The sequence below is a fragment of the Entelurus aequoreus genome, linkage group LG17, assembly GCF_033978785.1.
Source record: "Entelurus aequoreus isolate RoL-2023_Sb linkage group LG17, RoL_Eaeq_v1.1, whole genome shotgun sequence".
NCBI classification, from domain to species: Eukaryota; Metazoa; Chordata; class Actinopteri; order Syngnathiformes; family Syngnathidae; genus Entelurus; species Entelurus aequoreus.
In genome coordinates, this window is record NC_084747.1 from 16211285 (window position 1) to 16228264 (window position 16980).

Here is a 16980-nt window from a genome sequence, read left to right on the forward strand (position 1 = left end):
TACCGTCATTGGTTTTACAGTGCATTACTGTAAAAATAAAAATAAATTTAAATAATATTTTTACTTTAAAAATATTATTTTTACAGTAATCCTGGTGATTGAGCTGCCATTTTTTTACCACAAAATCTACAGTCATTGTTTTTACAGTGCATTACTGTAAAAATATTATTTAAAAAAAATAATATTTTTACTGTAAAAATATTATTTTTACAGTAATCCTGGCGATTGAGCTGCCATTTTTTTTACCGCAAAATCTACAGTCATTGTTTTTACAGTGCATTACTGTAGAAATAATATATTTTTTAAATAATATTTTTACTGTAAAAATATTATTTTTACAGTAATCCTGGCGATTGAGCTGCCATTTTTTTATTTACTGCAAAATCTACAGTCATTGTTTTTACAGTGCATTACTGTAAAAATAACATTTAAAAATATATATATTTTTACTGTAAAAATATTATTTTTACAGTAATTCTGGCGATTGAGCTGCCTTTTTTTTTTTTTACCGCAAAATCTACCGTCATTGGTTTTACAGTGCATTACTGCAAATGGAAATACAGTACTACTGCTATTTTTACATTAGTGTTCTTGTGACTGGGCTTTTTACTGTAAAATCTATAGTTTTTGTTTTCACGCTGCATTACTGTAAATTGAAAAACAGTACCGCTGTTATTTTTACAGTAAAATTCTGGCGATTGAGCTGCCATTTTTTTTATTTACAGCAAAATCTACCGTCATTGGTTTTACAGTGCATTACTGTAAAAATTAAAAAAATTAAAATAATATTTTTACTTTAAAAATATTATTTTTACAGTAATCCTGGCGATTGAGCTGCCATTTTTTTACCACACATTCTACAGTCATTGTTTTTACAGTGCATTACTGTAAAAATATTATTTTTTAAAAATAATATTTTTACTGTAAAAATATTATTTTTACAGTAATCCTGGCAATTGAGCTGCCATTTTTTTTATTTACAGCAAAATCTACCGTCATTGGTTTTACAGTGCACTACTGTAAAAATAATATTTTTTAAAAATAATATTTTTACTGTAAAAATATTATTTTTACAGTAATCCTGGCGATTGAGCTGCCATTTTTTTATTTACAGCAAAATCTACCGTCATTGGTTTTACAGTGCACTACTGTAAAAATAATATTTTTTTAAAATAATATTTTTACTGTAAAAATATGATTTTTATAGTAATCCTGGCGATTGAGCTGCCATTTTTTTATTTACAGCAAAATCTACCGTCATTGGTTTTACAGTGCATTACTGTAAAAATAATATTTTTAAAAAATTATATTTTTACTGTAAAAATATTATTTTTACAATAATCCTGGCGATTGAGCTGCCATTTTTTTCATTTACCGCAAAATCTACCGTCATTGTTTTTACAGTGCATTACTGCAAATGGAAAAACAGTACTACTGTTATTTTTACATTAGTGTTCTTGTGACTGGGCTTTTTACTGTAAAATCTATATTTTTTGTTTTTACGGTGCATTACTGTAAATTGAAAAACAGTACCGCTGTTATTTTTTACAGTCAAATTCTGGCCAGTGTGCTGCCAGTTATTTTATCATAACGTCTACTGTTGTTGTTTTTACAGTGGATTTATATCAATGGAAAACATTTTTCATCGTTCTTCTTCAGGTCCGCCTTAAACGTAAAAGGTTTAAAAACACATTTAACTTCTTTTTACACTTAAAATGTTGACATCTGGTCAGTAATTGCCACAGTAAATATAGGTTTGTAATTCTGTTTCCATTACTTTTTCATTGAAGAAATGTGCGAAAATCCAAAAAAATGGTCAAAATCTTCTCACTCCGTAATGTTCTGGTTCCCACTTTAGAGGTTCCACTGTGTTTACGTTTTTTTCTTTTGATTGGTTCCGGCCAAGCCAGCAGCCATGCGAAGGAGAGTGATGGAGGCGAGTGCTTAACGGTCACCGTTGGCGACCAAGCGGCGTGAAATTCCGTGGTGTGGAATGTGAGCGTAGTGAACCTCGTCATGCATGGCGGTCCCCTCTCGTCTACGTGCAGTGCGTCAGGCTGAGTCTGGTGACGCCGTCGCGGTGCATCCGGTAGAGCAGCTTGAACTCGCTGGGGAGCTGGTGGGTCTCCTGCCACTTGGTGGTGAACTTGGTCCCTTTCTTGTCGTAGTAGTGGTAGGGCAGCTCGTTGCCCGTGTTGGGGTCCCAGCCGAAGGGCCAGAAGCCGTACAGGCGGATCTCGTCGCACATGGCCGACGCCAGCGTGTACATGAGGATGCCCGTGCTGAGGCGTTTGGGGGAGAGGTTCTTCGTCTTCCAGTACCTGCCAGGAGGAAACATCATTACTACTAGGGCTGTCTAAAAAAATCCATTTTGAAATTAATCACAATTCTTAATCCGTTAAAAAATATTAATATTAATCTGTCCTGTCCAGCCAGTCAGGTAAATCATATTGTTGATGCACTTGTGTCAAACTCAAGGTCCGGGGGCCAGGATGTGACCCACCACTTCATTTTATTTGGCCCTCGAAAGCCTGGAAATAATATGTATCAATAAAGTGCTGTAACTGTTCTTACTAAATGTATTCTTTCTTTCTATTTTGGGAGAAAAATATATATGTACTCGCAAATTATGTTAACTTAAATATTGACTAATGATGCAAAAATATATCATCAAAAATTCAAAACCATTTTTTTAAATAGAAAGAATTACTAATTATAATGATTTCAAAGCAAGTTATCCATCAAATTGTGCGATGTAAAAGTAGCAATAGATTTCATGGTAAAATTGTGAAATTTACTGTGGTTTTTACAGCATTTTTCTCTAAATAAAAAAAAGCATTTACAGTAAGACACTGAAAAATCTACAGTTGTTGGTTTGCGGTAAAAAAACAAAACAAAAAAAAACTAACTGGCAGCTCAGGTGCCAAAATTTTACTGTAAAATTGCAGATTTATTTTATTTACAGTAAAAAAACAAATGTACATTTTACAGTAAAATTCTGGCAACTGAGCTGCCTTTTTTTTTTTTTACCATGAAAACATCAGTACTGTTTTTACATTTACAGTAATATACACTACATTTTGAGGTGAAATTATTGCAACTTACCATATTTTTTTTACATTTTAGTTTAAAAAAAATCATTTTATTTGGCCCCCGAAAGCCTGGAAATAATATGTATCAATAAAGTGCTGTAACTATTCTTACTAAATGTATTCTTTCTTTCTATTTTGGGAGAAAAAATATATATGTGCTCCATGTAATCGCAAATTATGTTAACTTAAATATTGACTAATTATGCAAAAATGTATTGTCAAAAATTCTAAACCATTTTTTAAATAAAAATAAATACTAATTATAATGATTTCAAAGCAAGTTATCCATCAAATTGTGCAATGTAAAAGTAGCAATAGATTTCATGGTAAAATTGTGAAATTTACTGTGGTTTTTACAGCATTTTTCTCTAAATAAAAAAAAACTGTGGTGCCGTTTTGGCATTTACAGTAATACACTAAAAAATCTACAGTTGTTGGTTTGCGGTTAAAAAAACAAAAAAACAAAAACTAACTGGCAGCTCAGGTGCCAAAATGTTACTGTAAAATTGCAGATTTATTTTATTTACAGTAAAAAAACAAATGTACATTTTACAGTAAAATTCTGGCAACTGAGCTGCCTTTTTTTTTTTTTTTTTACCATGAAAACAGCAGTACTGTTTTTACATTTACAGTAATATACACTACATTTTGAGGTGAAATTATTGCAACTTACCATATTTTTTTTACATTTTAGTTTAAAAAAAATCATTTTATTTGGCCCTCGAAAGCCTGGAAATAATATACCATACCATACCATACCAACTTTATTTATAAAGCCCTTTAAAAACAACCACAGTTGAAATATGTATCAATAAAGTGCTGTAACTATTCTTACTAAATGTATTCTTTCTTTCTATTTTGGGAGAAAAAATATATATGTGCTCCATGTAATCGCAAATTATGTTAACTTAAATATTGACTAATTATGCAAAAATATATTATCAAAAATTCTAACCATTTTTTTAAATAAAAAGAAGTACTAATTATAATGATTTCAAAGCAAGTTATCCATCAAATTGTGCAATGTAAAAGTAGCAATAGAGTTAATGGTAAAATTGTGAAATTTACTGTGGTTTTTACAGCATTTTTCTCTAAATAAAAAAAAACTGTGGTGCCGTTTTGGCATTTACAGTAATACACTGAAAAATCTACAGTTGTTGGTTTGCGGTAAAAAAAAACAAAAAAAAAAACAACTAACTGGCAGCTCAGGTGCCAAAATTTTACTGTAAAATTGCAGATTTATTTTATTTACAGTAAAAAAACAAATGTACATTTTACAGTAAAATTCTGGCAACTGAGCTGCATTTTTTTTTTTTTTTTACCATGAAAACAGCAGTACTGTTTTTACATTTACAGTAATATACACTACATTTTGAGGTGAAATTATTGCAACTTACCATATTTTTTTTACATTTTAGTTTTAAAAAAATCATTTTATTTGGCCCTCGAAAGCCTGGAAATAATATGTATCAATAAAGTGCTGTAACTATTCTTACTAAATGTATTCTTTCTTTCTATTTTGGGAGAAAAAATATATATGTGCTCCATGTAATCGCAAATTATGTTAACTTAAATATTGACTAATTATGCAAAAATGTATTGTCAAAAATTCTAACCATTTTTTTTAATAAAAAGAAGTACTAATTATAATGATTTCAAAGCAAGTTATCCATCAAATTGTGCAATGTAAAAGTAGCAATAGATTTCATGGTAAAATTGTGAAATTTACTGTGGTTTTTACAGCATTTTTCTCTAAATAAAAAAAAACTGTGGTGCCGTTTTGGCATTTACAGTAATACACTGAAAAATCTACAGTTGTTGGTTTGCGGTAAAAAAAACAAAACAAAAAAAACCTAACTGGCAGCTCAGGTGCCAAAATTTTACTGTAAAATTGCAGATTTATTTTATTTACAGTAAAAAACTAAATGTACATTTTACAGTAAAATTCTGGCAACTGAGCTGCCTTTTTTTTTTTTTTTTACCATGAAAACAGCAGTACTGTTTTTACATTTACAGTAATATACACTACATTTTGAGGTGAAACTATTGCAACTTACCATATTTTTTTTACATTTTAGTTTAAAAAAAATCATTTTATTTGGCCCTCGAAAGCCTGGAAATAATATGTATCAATAAAGTGCCGTAACTATTCTTACTAAATGTATTCTTTCTTTCTATTTTGGGAGAAAAAATATATATGTGCTCCATGTAATCGCAAATTATATTAACTTAAATATTGACTAATTATGCAAAAATATATTATCAAAAATCCAAAACCATTTTTTAAATAAAAAGAAATACTAATTATAATGATTTCAAAGCAAGTTATCCATCAAATTGTGCAATGTAAAAGTAGCAATAAATTTCATGGTAAAATTGTGAAATTTACTGTGGTTTTTACAGCATTTTTCTCTAAATAAAAAAAATCTGTGGTACCGTTTTGGCATTTACAGTAAGACACTGAAAAATCTACAGTTGATTTGCGGTAAAAAAAAACAAAAAAAAAACTATCTGGCAGCTCAGGTGCCAACATTTTTGTGTAAAATTGCAGTTTTATTTTATTTACAGTAAGTAAACAAATGTAAATTTTACAGTAAAATTCTGGCAACTGAGCTGCCTTTTTTTGTACCATAAAAACAGCAGTACTACTTTTTCCATTTACAGTAATATACACTACATTTTGACGTGAGATTATTGCAATTTACCATATTTTTTTTACATTTTAGTTTAAAAAAAAATCTACTAATAAAATGCATTAAAAAAATTGTGTAATAATAGTATTCACTGTTAGAGACGGCCCTCTGGGGCCAAACATAACTGCGATGTGGCCTTCTTCTTGTTTCCTTATTTGTGTTTGACTTTATTAAATGTTTGGGTAGAATCTTATTAAACAAAACCAGTTTTCTTTGAATTTATCAGAGCTATTTGTCTATTTTATGGAGGCCCATTCAAATATTAACACTGAATTAGTGTTCTTATTCTTGATTTATAATCGTATTCAATAATTATAAATAACATACTTCCAGTTTACAACCTTGTCAAATGATATGAAAGCATGTTTGGCATTATCAAGGCTTAGGTCAGGCTGATTACAAAAATTAAATACTAATCAAATATACTGCAAAAAAGGAATTTGTAAAAACTGTTGAAAAATAAATTGACATACAAAATAAATTCTAACTAAATAAGTAATAATAATATTATATACATATATTACTTAAACATCATATAGACTAATAATAATTTTTAAAAAAAATTCTTACAATTTACCAACTTGGGTGTGCTAAAGTAAATACATTCTAAATGAACAATAAATAATAATCATGTTTCTTAAATAAACCATAAATAAAATTAAAGTGTAAATAAAAACACAGCTTCACTAAATTAGTCATATTTTTTGCGCTTAATAAACTTCTCTATGTTTAGCTTCCGACTTCTTCTGCTTGTTTGATATTGTCATTACTGCCACAAGTGGCCCATGCAGACCACAGCTGAGAAACAGGCGCTCACGGCCCAACGATGGGCCGTGATGGCCCGGCCCTATGGTTAAGAAACACTGGTCTATAGCATTGTGCCTTGAGAAGATATGACATTACTACGAATGTGTTTGTCTTACTTGTTGACGTCATGCATGATGTTTCCGGGCCAAGCCAGCTCCACCTTCAGTTGGCCCTTGTGCTCCACAAAGAAGTCCACCAGGGTCCGGGTCACCGTGGCCGAGGTATGCAGGAAGAATGCCGGGATCCACAGGATGGCCCCCTCCAGCTTTTTCAGGTGCAGGAAGAAGTTGTTCCTGTCCTGGATGGTCAGCAGGTTGTTGTAGTACCTTTCCAGAATACTGGGGTTGAAGGTGGTCAGGTTGGTCTTCCTGCCCACGTCCTTGGCATAGACCTCGGTGGGGGCGAAGTTGCAGCGGAACACAAAGTCGGCCCGGTCGATCTCGGAGCCGCAGTGGCTTCCCGTCAGGATGCCACTATTGCCCACCACGGCGCACGTGCTGTAGTGCTTGTTCAGGATGGGCGAGGCGTCAGGCAGCAGGGACTTGAAGTTGTTGCTGATGGAGAAGACGTACTTGTGGCTGGAGTAGTCAAAGTGCATCAGCTGGCCCACTCGCACGCTGCTCTTGGTCAGCGAGAAGTTTTTGGGAATGTCGATGAAGTTGAAAATATCTTTCCTGGAAGATAAGACTTTATTAATACTCTTTACTCGGTCAAAGAACCCAAGGACAAGATTGTAGACCCGCACAAAACTAGGGTTGGACAGAGTTAGTCTATCGGTCAGCCTTGCTGTGGAGCTCCATGCCAGATTTCACATTGTGGGGTAAGGATGATCGAGAACAAGGTCAGCCCAGAATTACAAGGAAAGATTTGGTTACTGATCTCAAGGGAGTTGGGAGCGCAATCCCCAAGAAAAACATTAGTAACAAACTTGGCTGTGAATGTTCTCCTTCATCCAGGTCGATCACAAACAGGACTCTTTGATTTGTCTTAGAAGACATCTTATCTAATCTTGTAAGGTTGTCTTAAAATATTATCTCGTTTTCTAAGACAATCTGAACAGTCCAGTTTGCGGTCGATTCAATGCCCAGAGACTACGATGACCTGGATTGATGGCAAACTGGACTGCTCAATTTGTATTTAAATACATTCTATCTCATCTACTAAGACAACCTGGACTGTTCAGGTTGTCTGTCTGCAGAATCTAAGTCCCTTTCAGGCAAATTGAATTGACCAATCCAGATTGTTTTAGAAGATCAGATTACCTGTATTGTATGACAACTTGAACAATCCAGTTTGCAATGAATTCAATGCCCTGAGAATACAAGTCCAGGTTGTTTTAGGACAACCTGCCTGGGCAGTTCAGTTTGTCTGAAGGGGTACCTTGCGGGCAATACTGGATCAAACCTGAACAGTCCAGTTTGTGATTGATCCAGATCATTGTATTCCCAGGACATTGAATCCGTCGCAAATTGAACTTTTTATGTTGTCGTAGGATACATCCTATCTCATCTTCCAAGACAACCTGACCAGTTTGTGATGGAATCAATGCTCTGAGAATATACAATGACCTCGATGTCCTAGAAGACATCCTATCTAATTGTCTAAGACAGGGGTCACCAACGTGGTGCCCGCGGGCACCAGGTAGCCCGTAAGGACCAGATGAGTAGCCCGCTGGCCTGTTCTAAAAATAGCTCAAATAGCAGCACTTACCAGTGAGCTGCCTCTATTTTTTTAATTTTATTTATTTACTAGCAAGCTGGTCTCGCTTTGCCCGACATTTTTAATTCTAAGAGAGACAAAACTCAAATAGAATTTGAAAATCCAAGAAAATATTTTAAAGACTTGGTCTTCACTTGTTTGAATAAATTCATTGATTTTTTTACTTTGCTTCTTATAACTTTCAGAAAGACAATTTTAGAGATAAAATACAACCTTAAAAAGGATTTTAGGATTTTTAAACATATATACCTTTTGACCTTTTAAATTCCTTCCTCTTCTTTCCTGACAATATAAATCAATGTTCAAGTAAAAAAAAATTTTGTTGTAAAGAATAATAAATAAATTTTAATTTAATTCTTCATTTTGGCTTCTGTTTTTTCGACGAAGAATATTTGTGAAATATTTCTTCAAACTTATTATGATTAAAATTCAAAAAAAATATTCTGGCAAATCTAGAAAATCTGTAGAATCAAATTTAAATCTTATTTCAAAGTCTTTTGAATTTCTTTTAAAATTTTTGTTCTGGAAAATCTAGAAGAAATAATGATTTGTCTTTGTTAGAAATATAGCTTGGTCCAATTTGTTATATATTCTAACAAAGTGCAGATTGGATTTTAACCAATTTAAAACATGTCATCTAAAATTAATCAGGAAAAATGACTAATGATGTTCCGTAAATTATTTTTTTTATTTTTTCAAAAAGATTCGAATTAGCTATTTTTTCTCTTCTTTTTTTCGGTTGAATTTTGAATTTTAAAGAGTCGAAATTGAAGATAAACTATGTTTCAAAATTTAATTGTCTTTTTTTTTTTCGTGTTTTCTCCTCTTTTAAACCGTTCGATTAAGTGTAAATATCATTAATTATTAATAATAACATAGAGTTAAAGGTAAATTGAGCAAATTGGCTATTTCTGGCCATTTATTTAAGTGTGCATCAAACTGGTAGCCCTTCGCATTAATCAGTACCCAAGAAGTAGCTCTTGGTTTCAAAAAGGTTGGTGACCCCTGGTCTAAGACAACCTGGACTGTACAGATTGTCTGAATCATTCTGTGTTATATGTGTTTTATGTTGCACGATTGCACAAAGTAAAATTCCTAGTTTGTGAACCCGTTCTCAAACAATGGCAATAAAAACTATTCTGATTCTGATTGAAGCGAGACCTTGTGGGCACTGCAGGATCATACTTCATTTTAGCCAAGTTCTTAGGGCATTAACTCAACCAATTCAGGTTGTTTTACAAGAATAGGCTGTATTCTAAGACCTGAAAAGTGTAGTTTGTGATTGATCCAGATCAAACTTGACTGTTCAGGTTGTCTTGGAATTCATCCTACCTAATCTTCCAAAGGTTCCTTAGATTGCAATACATCATGCATGATGTCAAGATTGGCTTAGGTTACCTATCTAATATTCTAAAACAACCAGAACAGTCCAGTTTGTGATTGATTCCATTCCCTGAGAATATGATGACCTTAGAGTCTAAGACTGTACCCTGAGAATATGATGACCTTAAAGTCTTAGACTGTAGACCTGGACTCTTCAGGTTCTCTGAAGGAGGACCTTGTGGCATACTTGCCAACCCTCCCGTTTTTAGCGGGAGGTTTCAGCGCCTCTCCCGACAACCTCCCGGCAGAGATTTTCTCCCGACAAACTCCCGGTATTCAGCCGGAGCTGGAGGCCACGCCCCCTCCAGCTCAATGCGGACCTGAGACTGAGTGGGGACAGCCTGTTCTCACGTCCGCTTTCCCACAATATAAACAGCTTGCCTAACGAATTCAAACGAATGGAAACAAGAATTTCAGTTCATCCAGGACAGTTCGAAGGGGAAGATGTATGTTGCCTGTAAATATGTAGAACAGACTTCTCCATTGAACACGGTGGCCGAAATGATATACTCATCATGAACGGAGAAGTTAAACAGGACAATACTGCCATCTAATGGATAGCCATTGGAACACTGAAATTCAAGTATTTCTTTTATGTAAATAAAATAAATATATATATATATATATATATATATATATATATATATATATATATATATATATATATATATATATATATATATATATATATATATATATATATATATATATATATATATATATATATATATATATATATATATATATATATATATATATATATATATATATATATATATATATATATATATATATATATATATATATATATATATATATATATATATATATATGAAATATATATGAAATACTCGAGTTGGTGAATTCTAGCTGTAAATAATCACGCCCCCAACCACGCCCCCCACCCCCTACCCCCCACCTCCCGATATTGGAGGTCTCAAGGTTGGCAAGTATGCTTGTGGGCACTGCAGGTTCTATGTCCATTTTACCCAAGTTCTCAGGGTATTGAATCGACCAACCCAGATTGTTTTAGAAGATTAAATTTAATGTATTCTAAGACAACTTGAACAGGCCAGTTTGTGATTGATTCAATGCCTTGAGAATAGAATAACCTGGATCGACAGCAATATATACTATATCCAGGTTATTATATTCTCAGGGCATTGAATCAATTGCAAACTGGACTGGTTAAGTTTGTCTTAGAAGATTAGATAGTATTCTAAGACTATTTTAGAAGATTAGATGGGATGTCTTCTAAGACAACCTGGACAGTTTAGTTGTGATCGATTCAGTGCCTTGAGAATTTGGCTGAAATGGACTGAGATGTCCCCCTGCTCAAAAAGACACAAGTCCAGACCAGTCTAAAGTTTCCAAATCAAAACCTGAATGACAACTTTTAGTAGGACATAATGTGATCAGATGAGGCCAAAACTGAGCTCTTGAACTACAGGACTCTGCAGTCAAACAGAGATACAAACATTGTGCTTTGGAGTTGTTTTTTCTGCGAGGAGAACAGGAAAACTCTTGGGGATTTTCAGTGGGATACTGTAGAACTCTTGGCCTCTGCCAGAACACTAACAACAAAAAGGATCTTGGAGTGGTCTAGCCAGGATCCGTAGCTTAAACCCACTTAATTGGAGATCAATGGAAGGAGCTGAACCAATGGAGAGGATTGAAACAAACATCTGACTTATTTATTCAACTGTTTTGTGTTGATTCAAATAGGAACAAATGTATCATTTTTATTTCATGTTACTTTTGTTTTCTACCTCTGTCACAGTAAACCTGCCATTAAATCGATATCTTTGCAAGAAGATCTAACACTTCTTTTCCCCACCAAGCTGGAATGTTCCCCCCTGCTTCTGCTTCCAAGTCTGGGACTTTTCTTTTTCATTTCCTTTCGCCCCCAGTGAACAACGTCGCCATAATCCCCGACGTGAAGCTTTTCATATCTGTGTTTATCTTACCTCTGCTGGAAAAAGGCAGTCTTGTTGAATTTCCATTTGGACGGCTTTCCCTGCAGCTCCTCGTTGAGGGCGGTCGTCAGCGGGATGAAGGAGGGGTCCAGGAAGTTCATGGCGAACTGAGATCTGACGAGGGGCACATGGACAAGACGCATGGTCATGGTGTACCGTGTGTTTGGGTAATTGTGTTTGTCCGCCCCCAGCTCTGCTGTGGAGCTAAATCCACTTGCAGTCCCACACTGCAGGGCAGGATGTGGAGCAGGGGTCACCAACGCGGTGCTCGCGGGCACCAGGTAGCCCGTAAGGACCAGATGAGTAGCCCGCTGGCCTGTTCTAAAAATAGCTCAAATAGCAGCACTTACCAGTGAGCTGCCTCTATTTTTTAAATTGTATTTATTTACTAGCAAGCTGGTCTCGCTTTGCCCGACATTTTTAATTCTAAGAGAGACAAAACTCAAATAGATTTTGAAAATCCAAGAAAATATTTTAAAGACTTGGTCTTCACTTGTTTGAATAAATTCATATTTTTTTTTACTTTGCTTCTTATAACTTTCAGAAAGACAATTTTAGAGAAAAAATACAACCTTAAAAATTATTTTAGGATTTTTAAACACATATACCTTTTTACCTTTTAAATTCCTTCCTCTTCTTTCCTGACAATTTAAATCAATGTTCAAGTACATTTTTTTTTATTGTAAAGAATAATAAATACATTTTAATTTAATTCTTCATTTTAGCTTCTGTTTTTTCGACGAAGAATATTTGTGAAATATTTCTTCAAACTTATTATGATTAAAATTCAAAAAAAAATATTTTGGATTCTAGAAAATCTGTAGAATCAAATTTAAATCTTATTTCAAAGTCTTTTGAATTTCTTTTAAAATTTTTGTTCTGGAAAATCTGGAAGAAATAATGATTTGTCTGAAATAGCTTGGTCCAATTGTTATATATTCTAACAAAGTGCAGATTGGATTTTAACCTATTTAAAACATGTCATCAAAATTCTAAAATTAATCTTAATCAGGAAAAATTACTAATGATGTTCCATAAATTATTTTTTAAATGTTTTCAAAAAGATTCAAATTAGCTAGTTTTTCTCTTCTTTTTTTCGGTTGAATTTTGAATTTTAAAGAGTCGAAATTGAAGATAAACTATGTTTCAAAATTTAATTGTCATTTTTTTCGTGTTTTCTCTTCTTTTAAACTGTTCAATTAAGTGTAAATATCATTAATTATTAATAATAACAGAGTTAAAGGTAAAATGAGCAAATTGGCTATTTCTGGCAATTTATTTAAGTGTGTATCAAACTGGTAGCCCTTCGCATTAATCAGTACCCAAGAAGTAGCTCTTGGTTTCAAAAAGGTTGGTGACCCCTGATGTGGAGCATAAATATTATCTTTAGATGTTCCTAATGTTTTGTCCCTTTCTGACAAATAAATATAATGAAATAAATCAAGCTGTAGAAAATGGATGGATGAATTACTTAATTCATATAATTTCAATTGTCTACTGAAAGTTGCTCTGTATTACTGCATGTGTCTATATGAATGTATAATACATCATTATACTTGATCAAATAGTCAATAAATATAACTATGAATAATGTAGATAGTACATTTTAGTGTATATTTTTGCATTAGTAATAATCATACCAAATATTGCATTATGCATTTTTTTAAATTCTACACCAAATACATAACACTTAAATTCCGTATTACTTAACATATTGTACTATATTATTACCATACATTAATAATTGTATTACGTAGGGGTGTGCTATAAAAAATATGATCATAATTAACATCTAAATGTACTCTGATAAGGACACAAGGTTGGTATTTCTCTGTATTTTAGCCAAGTCGTTTGACAAAATGTAAACATGCTAGGCTATAGGCCACTCGGAGCTGGCAGCTGCACAACAGCTAAGCACACAATAGCACACAAGCTAGACTTATGTAACACGTGTCCATAATTAAACAACGTCGCAGTCGAAAACACCAAATTGTCAACGTAAATAATATCAAATACCGTATTTCCTTGAATAGACGCAGGGGCGCTAATTAATTTAAAACCTCCTGTCACTCCGGCGCTTACCAGAAGCCTGCGAGATGGCCATGCATGCGCTAATTATTTTAAAACCTCTTCTCACTCCGGCGCTTACCTTATCATGAAAAGAACAATTAATTAAAAAAAACGTTGTTATGGTCCTACCTTTAGGTATAAATGAGTCCATGCCAGCTCCTTCTGAAGAAAAGCATCGATTTAGAAGTCTTCCTTCAGTTTTAAAAGTCTCTCTGTCTCGATGGAGATCTTCCTTTTAATTATTACCTCCTGCTTCGATTGAAAGTCCAGTTTAGAAAACGGTTTTATTTTAGATATGTAATCCTCCATGGTAAAACAATGGCTGCGCACTCTTGCTGGTGTTGTCTTCTTCTGCAGCACAGGTATTCTGCAGTACCAGCAGTCGCAAGAAGGATCACTAGCGCCCTTTACCACCAGGAGGCGGGAGTCATTTAATGACTCATATTTGACCCGGCGGAAGTGCCAAGCATGCGCTAATTATTTTGCGAAACGAGTTTGACCCGGCTGTAATTTTAGGCATGCGAATACCATATTCCCGGCGCCAATTCAAGGAAATACAGTAGTTATGGTTGCATATTACTTACACATGCAAACTCTCCCGAGGCGGAAGTGTATTAGAAAGTATCCAGTAACAAACGTGTTGGCACCGTTCAACTTACTGCGTCATGAGCTTAATTTCATTAAATATTGTGGCCAAAAAAAATAAATTACCACTTCACTTCAACTTAAAAACATCATAAGTCTATTCTAGATGGTTAATAATAAACAGGTCAGTGGGTTATTGTTCTCTCTCAGATGCATTTCACTTTTGTGATATTCCACAATACAAAATAGTACAAGTATGTAAGATTCCTGCCGATATCGTCTTGGATCAATATGGCATCAATATTCACAGCTCCAATAGTGGTATCGTATTGGCGTGCAAAAGCTGTATCGAGACATAAGTATTTATTGTATATGGTATCAATATAGTAAATATAATGATTGATTATGGCCTACAAGGTACATAATAAATAAGAATAACAACACATACTACTATCGACTGACTATAAAAAAAAATTTGAGTATGGTTTTAATACTAACAGTGGGTCTGGGTTAGTTTTTGCCTCGTCCTTCACTTAAAACGTGAGCGAAGAGTGCATTACCAACCTGATAAGTCCGAGGGAGAAAGAGATGATACAGTATTATCTGCTCACTTGAGCACACTGCAGCTAGTCCCGGAGAGCACCCCTTCCTTAAGGCTTCAGCCCCACACAGGATTCTCACAGGAATGAGGCAAAAGGGGATGTATTTCCCATATGTCAATCGTCTTCATCTGTGTCAATAAGACGGTGTTGATTTTGGGGTACCTAATGTTGTGGTTGGTGATGCTGCAGGATATGTCCATATATGGAAATATGTACAATTTGGATTTAAATACACTAAATGTCAGTATTATTTCTAGACATTTCAGTCACACGCAGGATTCTCACAGGAATGAGGCAATGGGGGATGTATTTTCCATATGTCAATAGTCCTTATTCATATGCTGTCAATATGACAGTATTGATTTGGGGTACCTAATGTTGTGGTTGGTGATGCCGCAGGATATGTCCATATATGGAAGTATGTACAATTTGGATTCAAATACACTAAATGTCCGTATTATTTCTAGACGTTTCAGTCCCACGCAGGATTCTCACAGGATTTAGGCAAAGGGTGATGTATTTTCTATATGTCAATACTCCTTGTTCATATACTGTTAATACGACAGTATTGATTTTGGGGTACCTAATGTTGTGGTTGGTGATGCCGCAGGATATGTCCATATATGGAAGTATGTACAATTTGGATTTAAATACACTAAATGTCAGTATTATTTCTAGACATTTCAGTCCCACGCAGGATTCTCACAGGAATTAGGCAAAGGGGGATGTATTTTCCATGTCAATAGTCCTTACTCATATACTGTCAATATGACAGTATTGATTTGGGGTACCTAATGTTGTGGTTGGTGATGCCGCAGGATATGTCCATATATGGAAATATGTACAATTTGGATTTAAATACACTAAATGTCAGTATTATTTCTAGACATTTCAGTTCCACGCAGGATTCTCACAGGAATGAGGCAAAAGGGGATCTATGTCAATAGTCCTTATACATATGCTGTCAATAGACAGTATTGATTTTGGGGTACCTAATGTTGTGGTTGGTGATGCCGCAGGATATGTCCATATATGGAAATATGTACAATTAGGATTTAAATACACTAAATTTCAGTATTATTTCTAGACATTTCAGTCCCACGCAGGATTCTCACAAGAATGAGGCAAAGGGGGATGTATTTTCCATATGTCATTAGTCCTTATTCATATACTGTCAATATGACAGTATTGATTTTGGGGTACCTAATGTTGTGGTTGGTGATGCCGCAGGATATGTCCATATATGGAAATATGTACAATTTGGATTTAAATACACTAAATGTCAGTATTATTTCTAGACGTTTCAGTCCCACGCAGGATTCTCACAGGAATGTGGCAAAAGGGGATCTATGTCAATAGTCCTTATACATATGCTGTCAATAGACAGTATTGATTTTGGGGTACCTAATGTTGTGGTTGGTGATGCCACAGGATATGTCCATATATGGAAGTATGCACAATTTGGATTCAAATACACTAAATGTCCGTATTATTTCTAGATGTTTCAGTCCCACGCAGGATTCTCACAGGAATGAGGCAAAAGGGGATGTATTTTCCATATGTCAATAGTCTTCATCTGTGTCAATAAGACAGTGTTGATTTTGGGGTACCTGTTGTTGTGGTTGGTGATGCTGCAGGATATGTCCATGTATGGAAATATGTACAATTTGGATTTAAATACACTAAATATCCGTATTATTTCTAGATGTTTCAGTCCCACGCAGGATTCTCACAGGAATGAGGCAAAAGGGGATCTATGTCAATAGTCCTTATACATATGCTGTCAATAGACAATATTGATTTTGGGGTACCCAATGTTGTGGTTGGTGATGCCGCAGGATATGTCCATATATGGAAGTATGTACAATTTGGATTTAAATACACTAAATGTCCGTATTATTTCTAGACGTTTCAGTCCCACGCAGGATTCTCACAGGAATGAGGCAATGAGGGATGTATTTTCCATATGTCAATAGTCCTTATTCATATACTGTCAATATGACAGTATTGATTTTGGGGTACCTAATGTTGTGGTTGGTGATGCCGCAGGATA

At 34.2% G+C, this 16980-nt stretch overlaps 1 protein-coding gene across 1 annotated transcript in view; it reads right to left on the reverse strand.

The window, feature by feature from the left end:
- Positions 1-1245: 1245 nt before the first annotated feature.
- The window catches only part of LOC133632118 (sia-alpha-2,3-Gal-beta-1,4-GlcNAc-R:alpha 2,8-sialyltransferase-like), a 16682-nt gene continuing 947 nt past the window's right edge, over positions 1246-16980 (reverse strand). The window contains exons 2-5 of the mRNA XM_062024351.1: positions 11827-11897; positions 11662-11784; positions 6709-7266; positions 1246-2321 (exon numbers count right to left, since the gene is read on the reverse strand). Coding sequence (XP_061880335.1) covers positions 2039-2321; positions 6709-7266; positions 11662-11784; positions 11827-11897 — 1035 coding nt within the window. The 3' untranslated portion in view covers positions 1246-2038. The remainder of the gene's footprint in view (positions 2322-6708; positions 7267-11661; positions 11785-11826; positions 11898-16980) is intronic.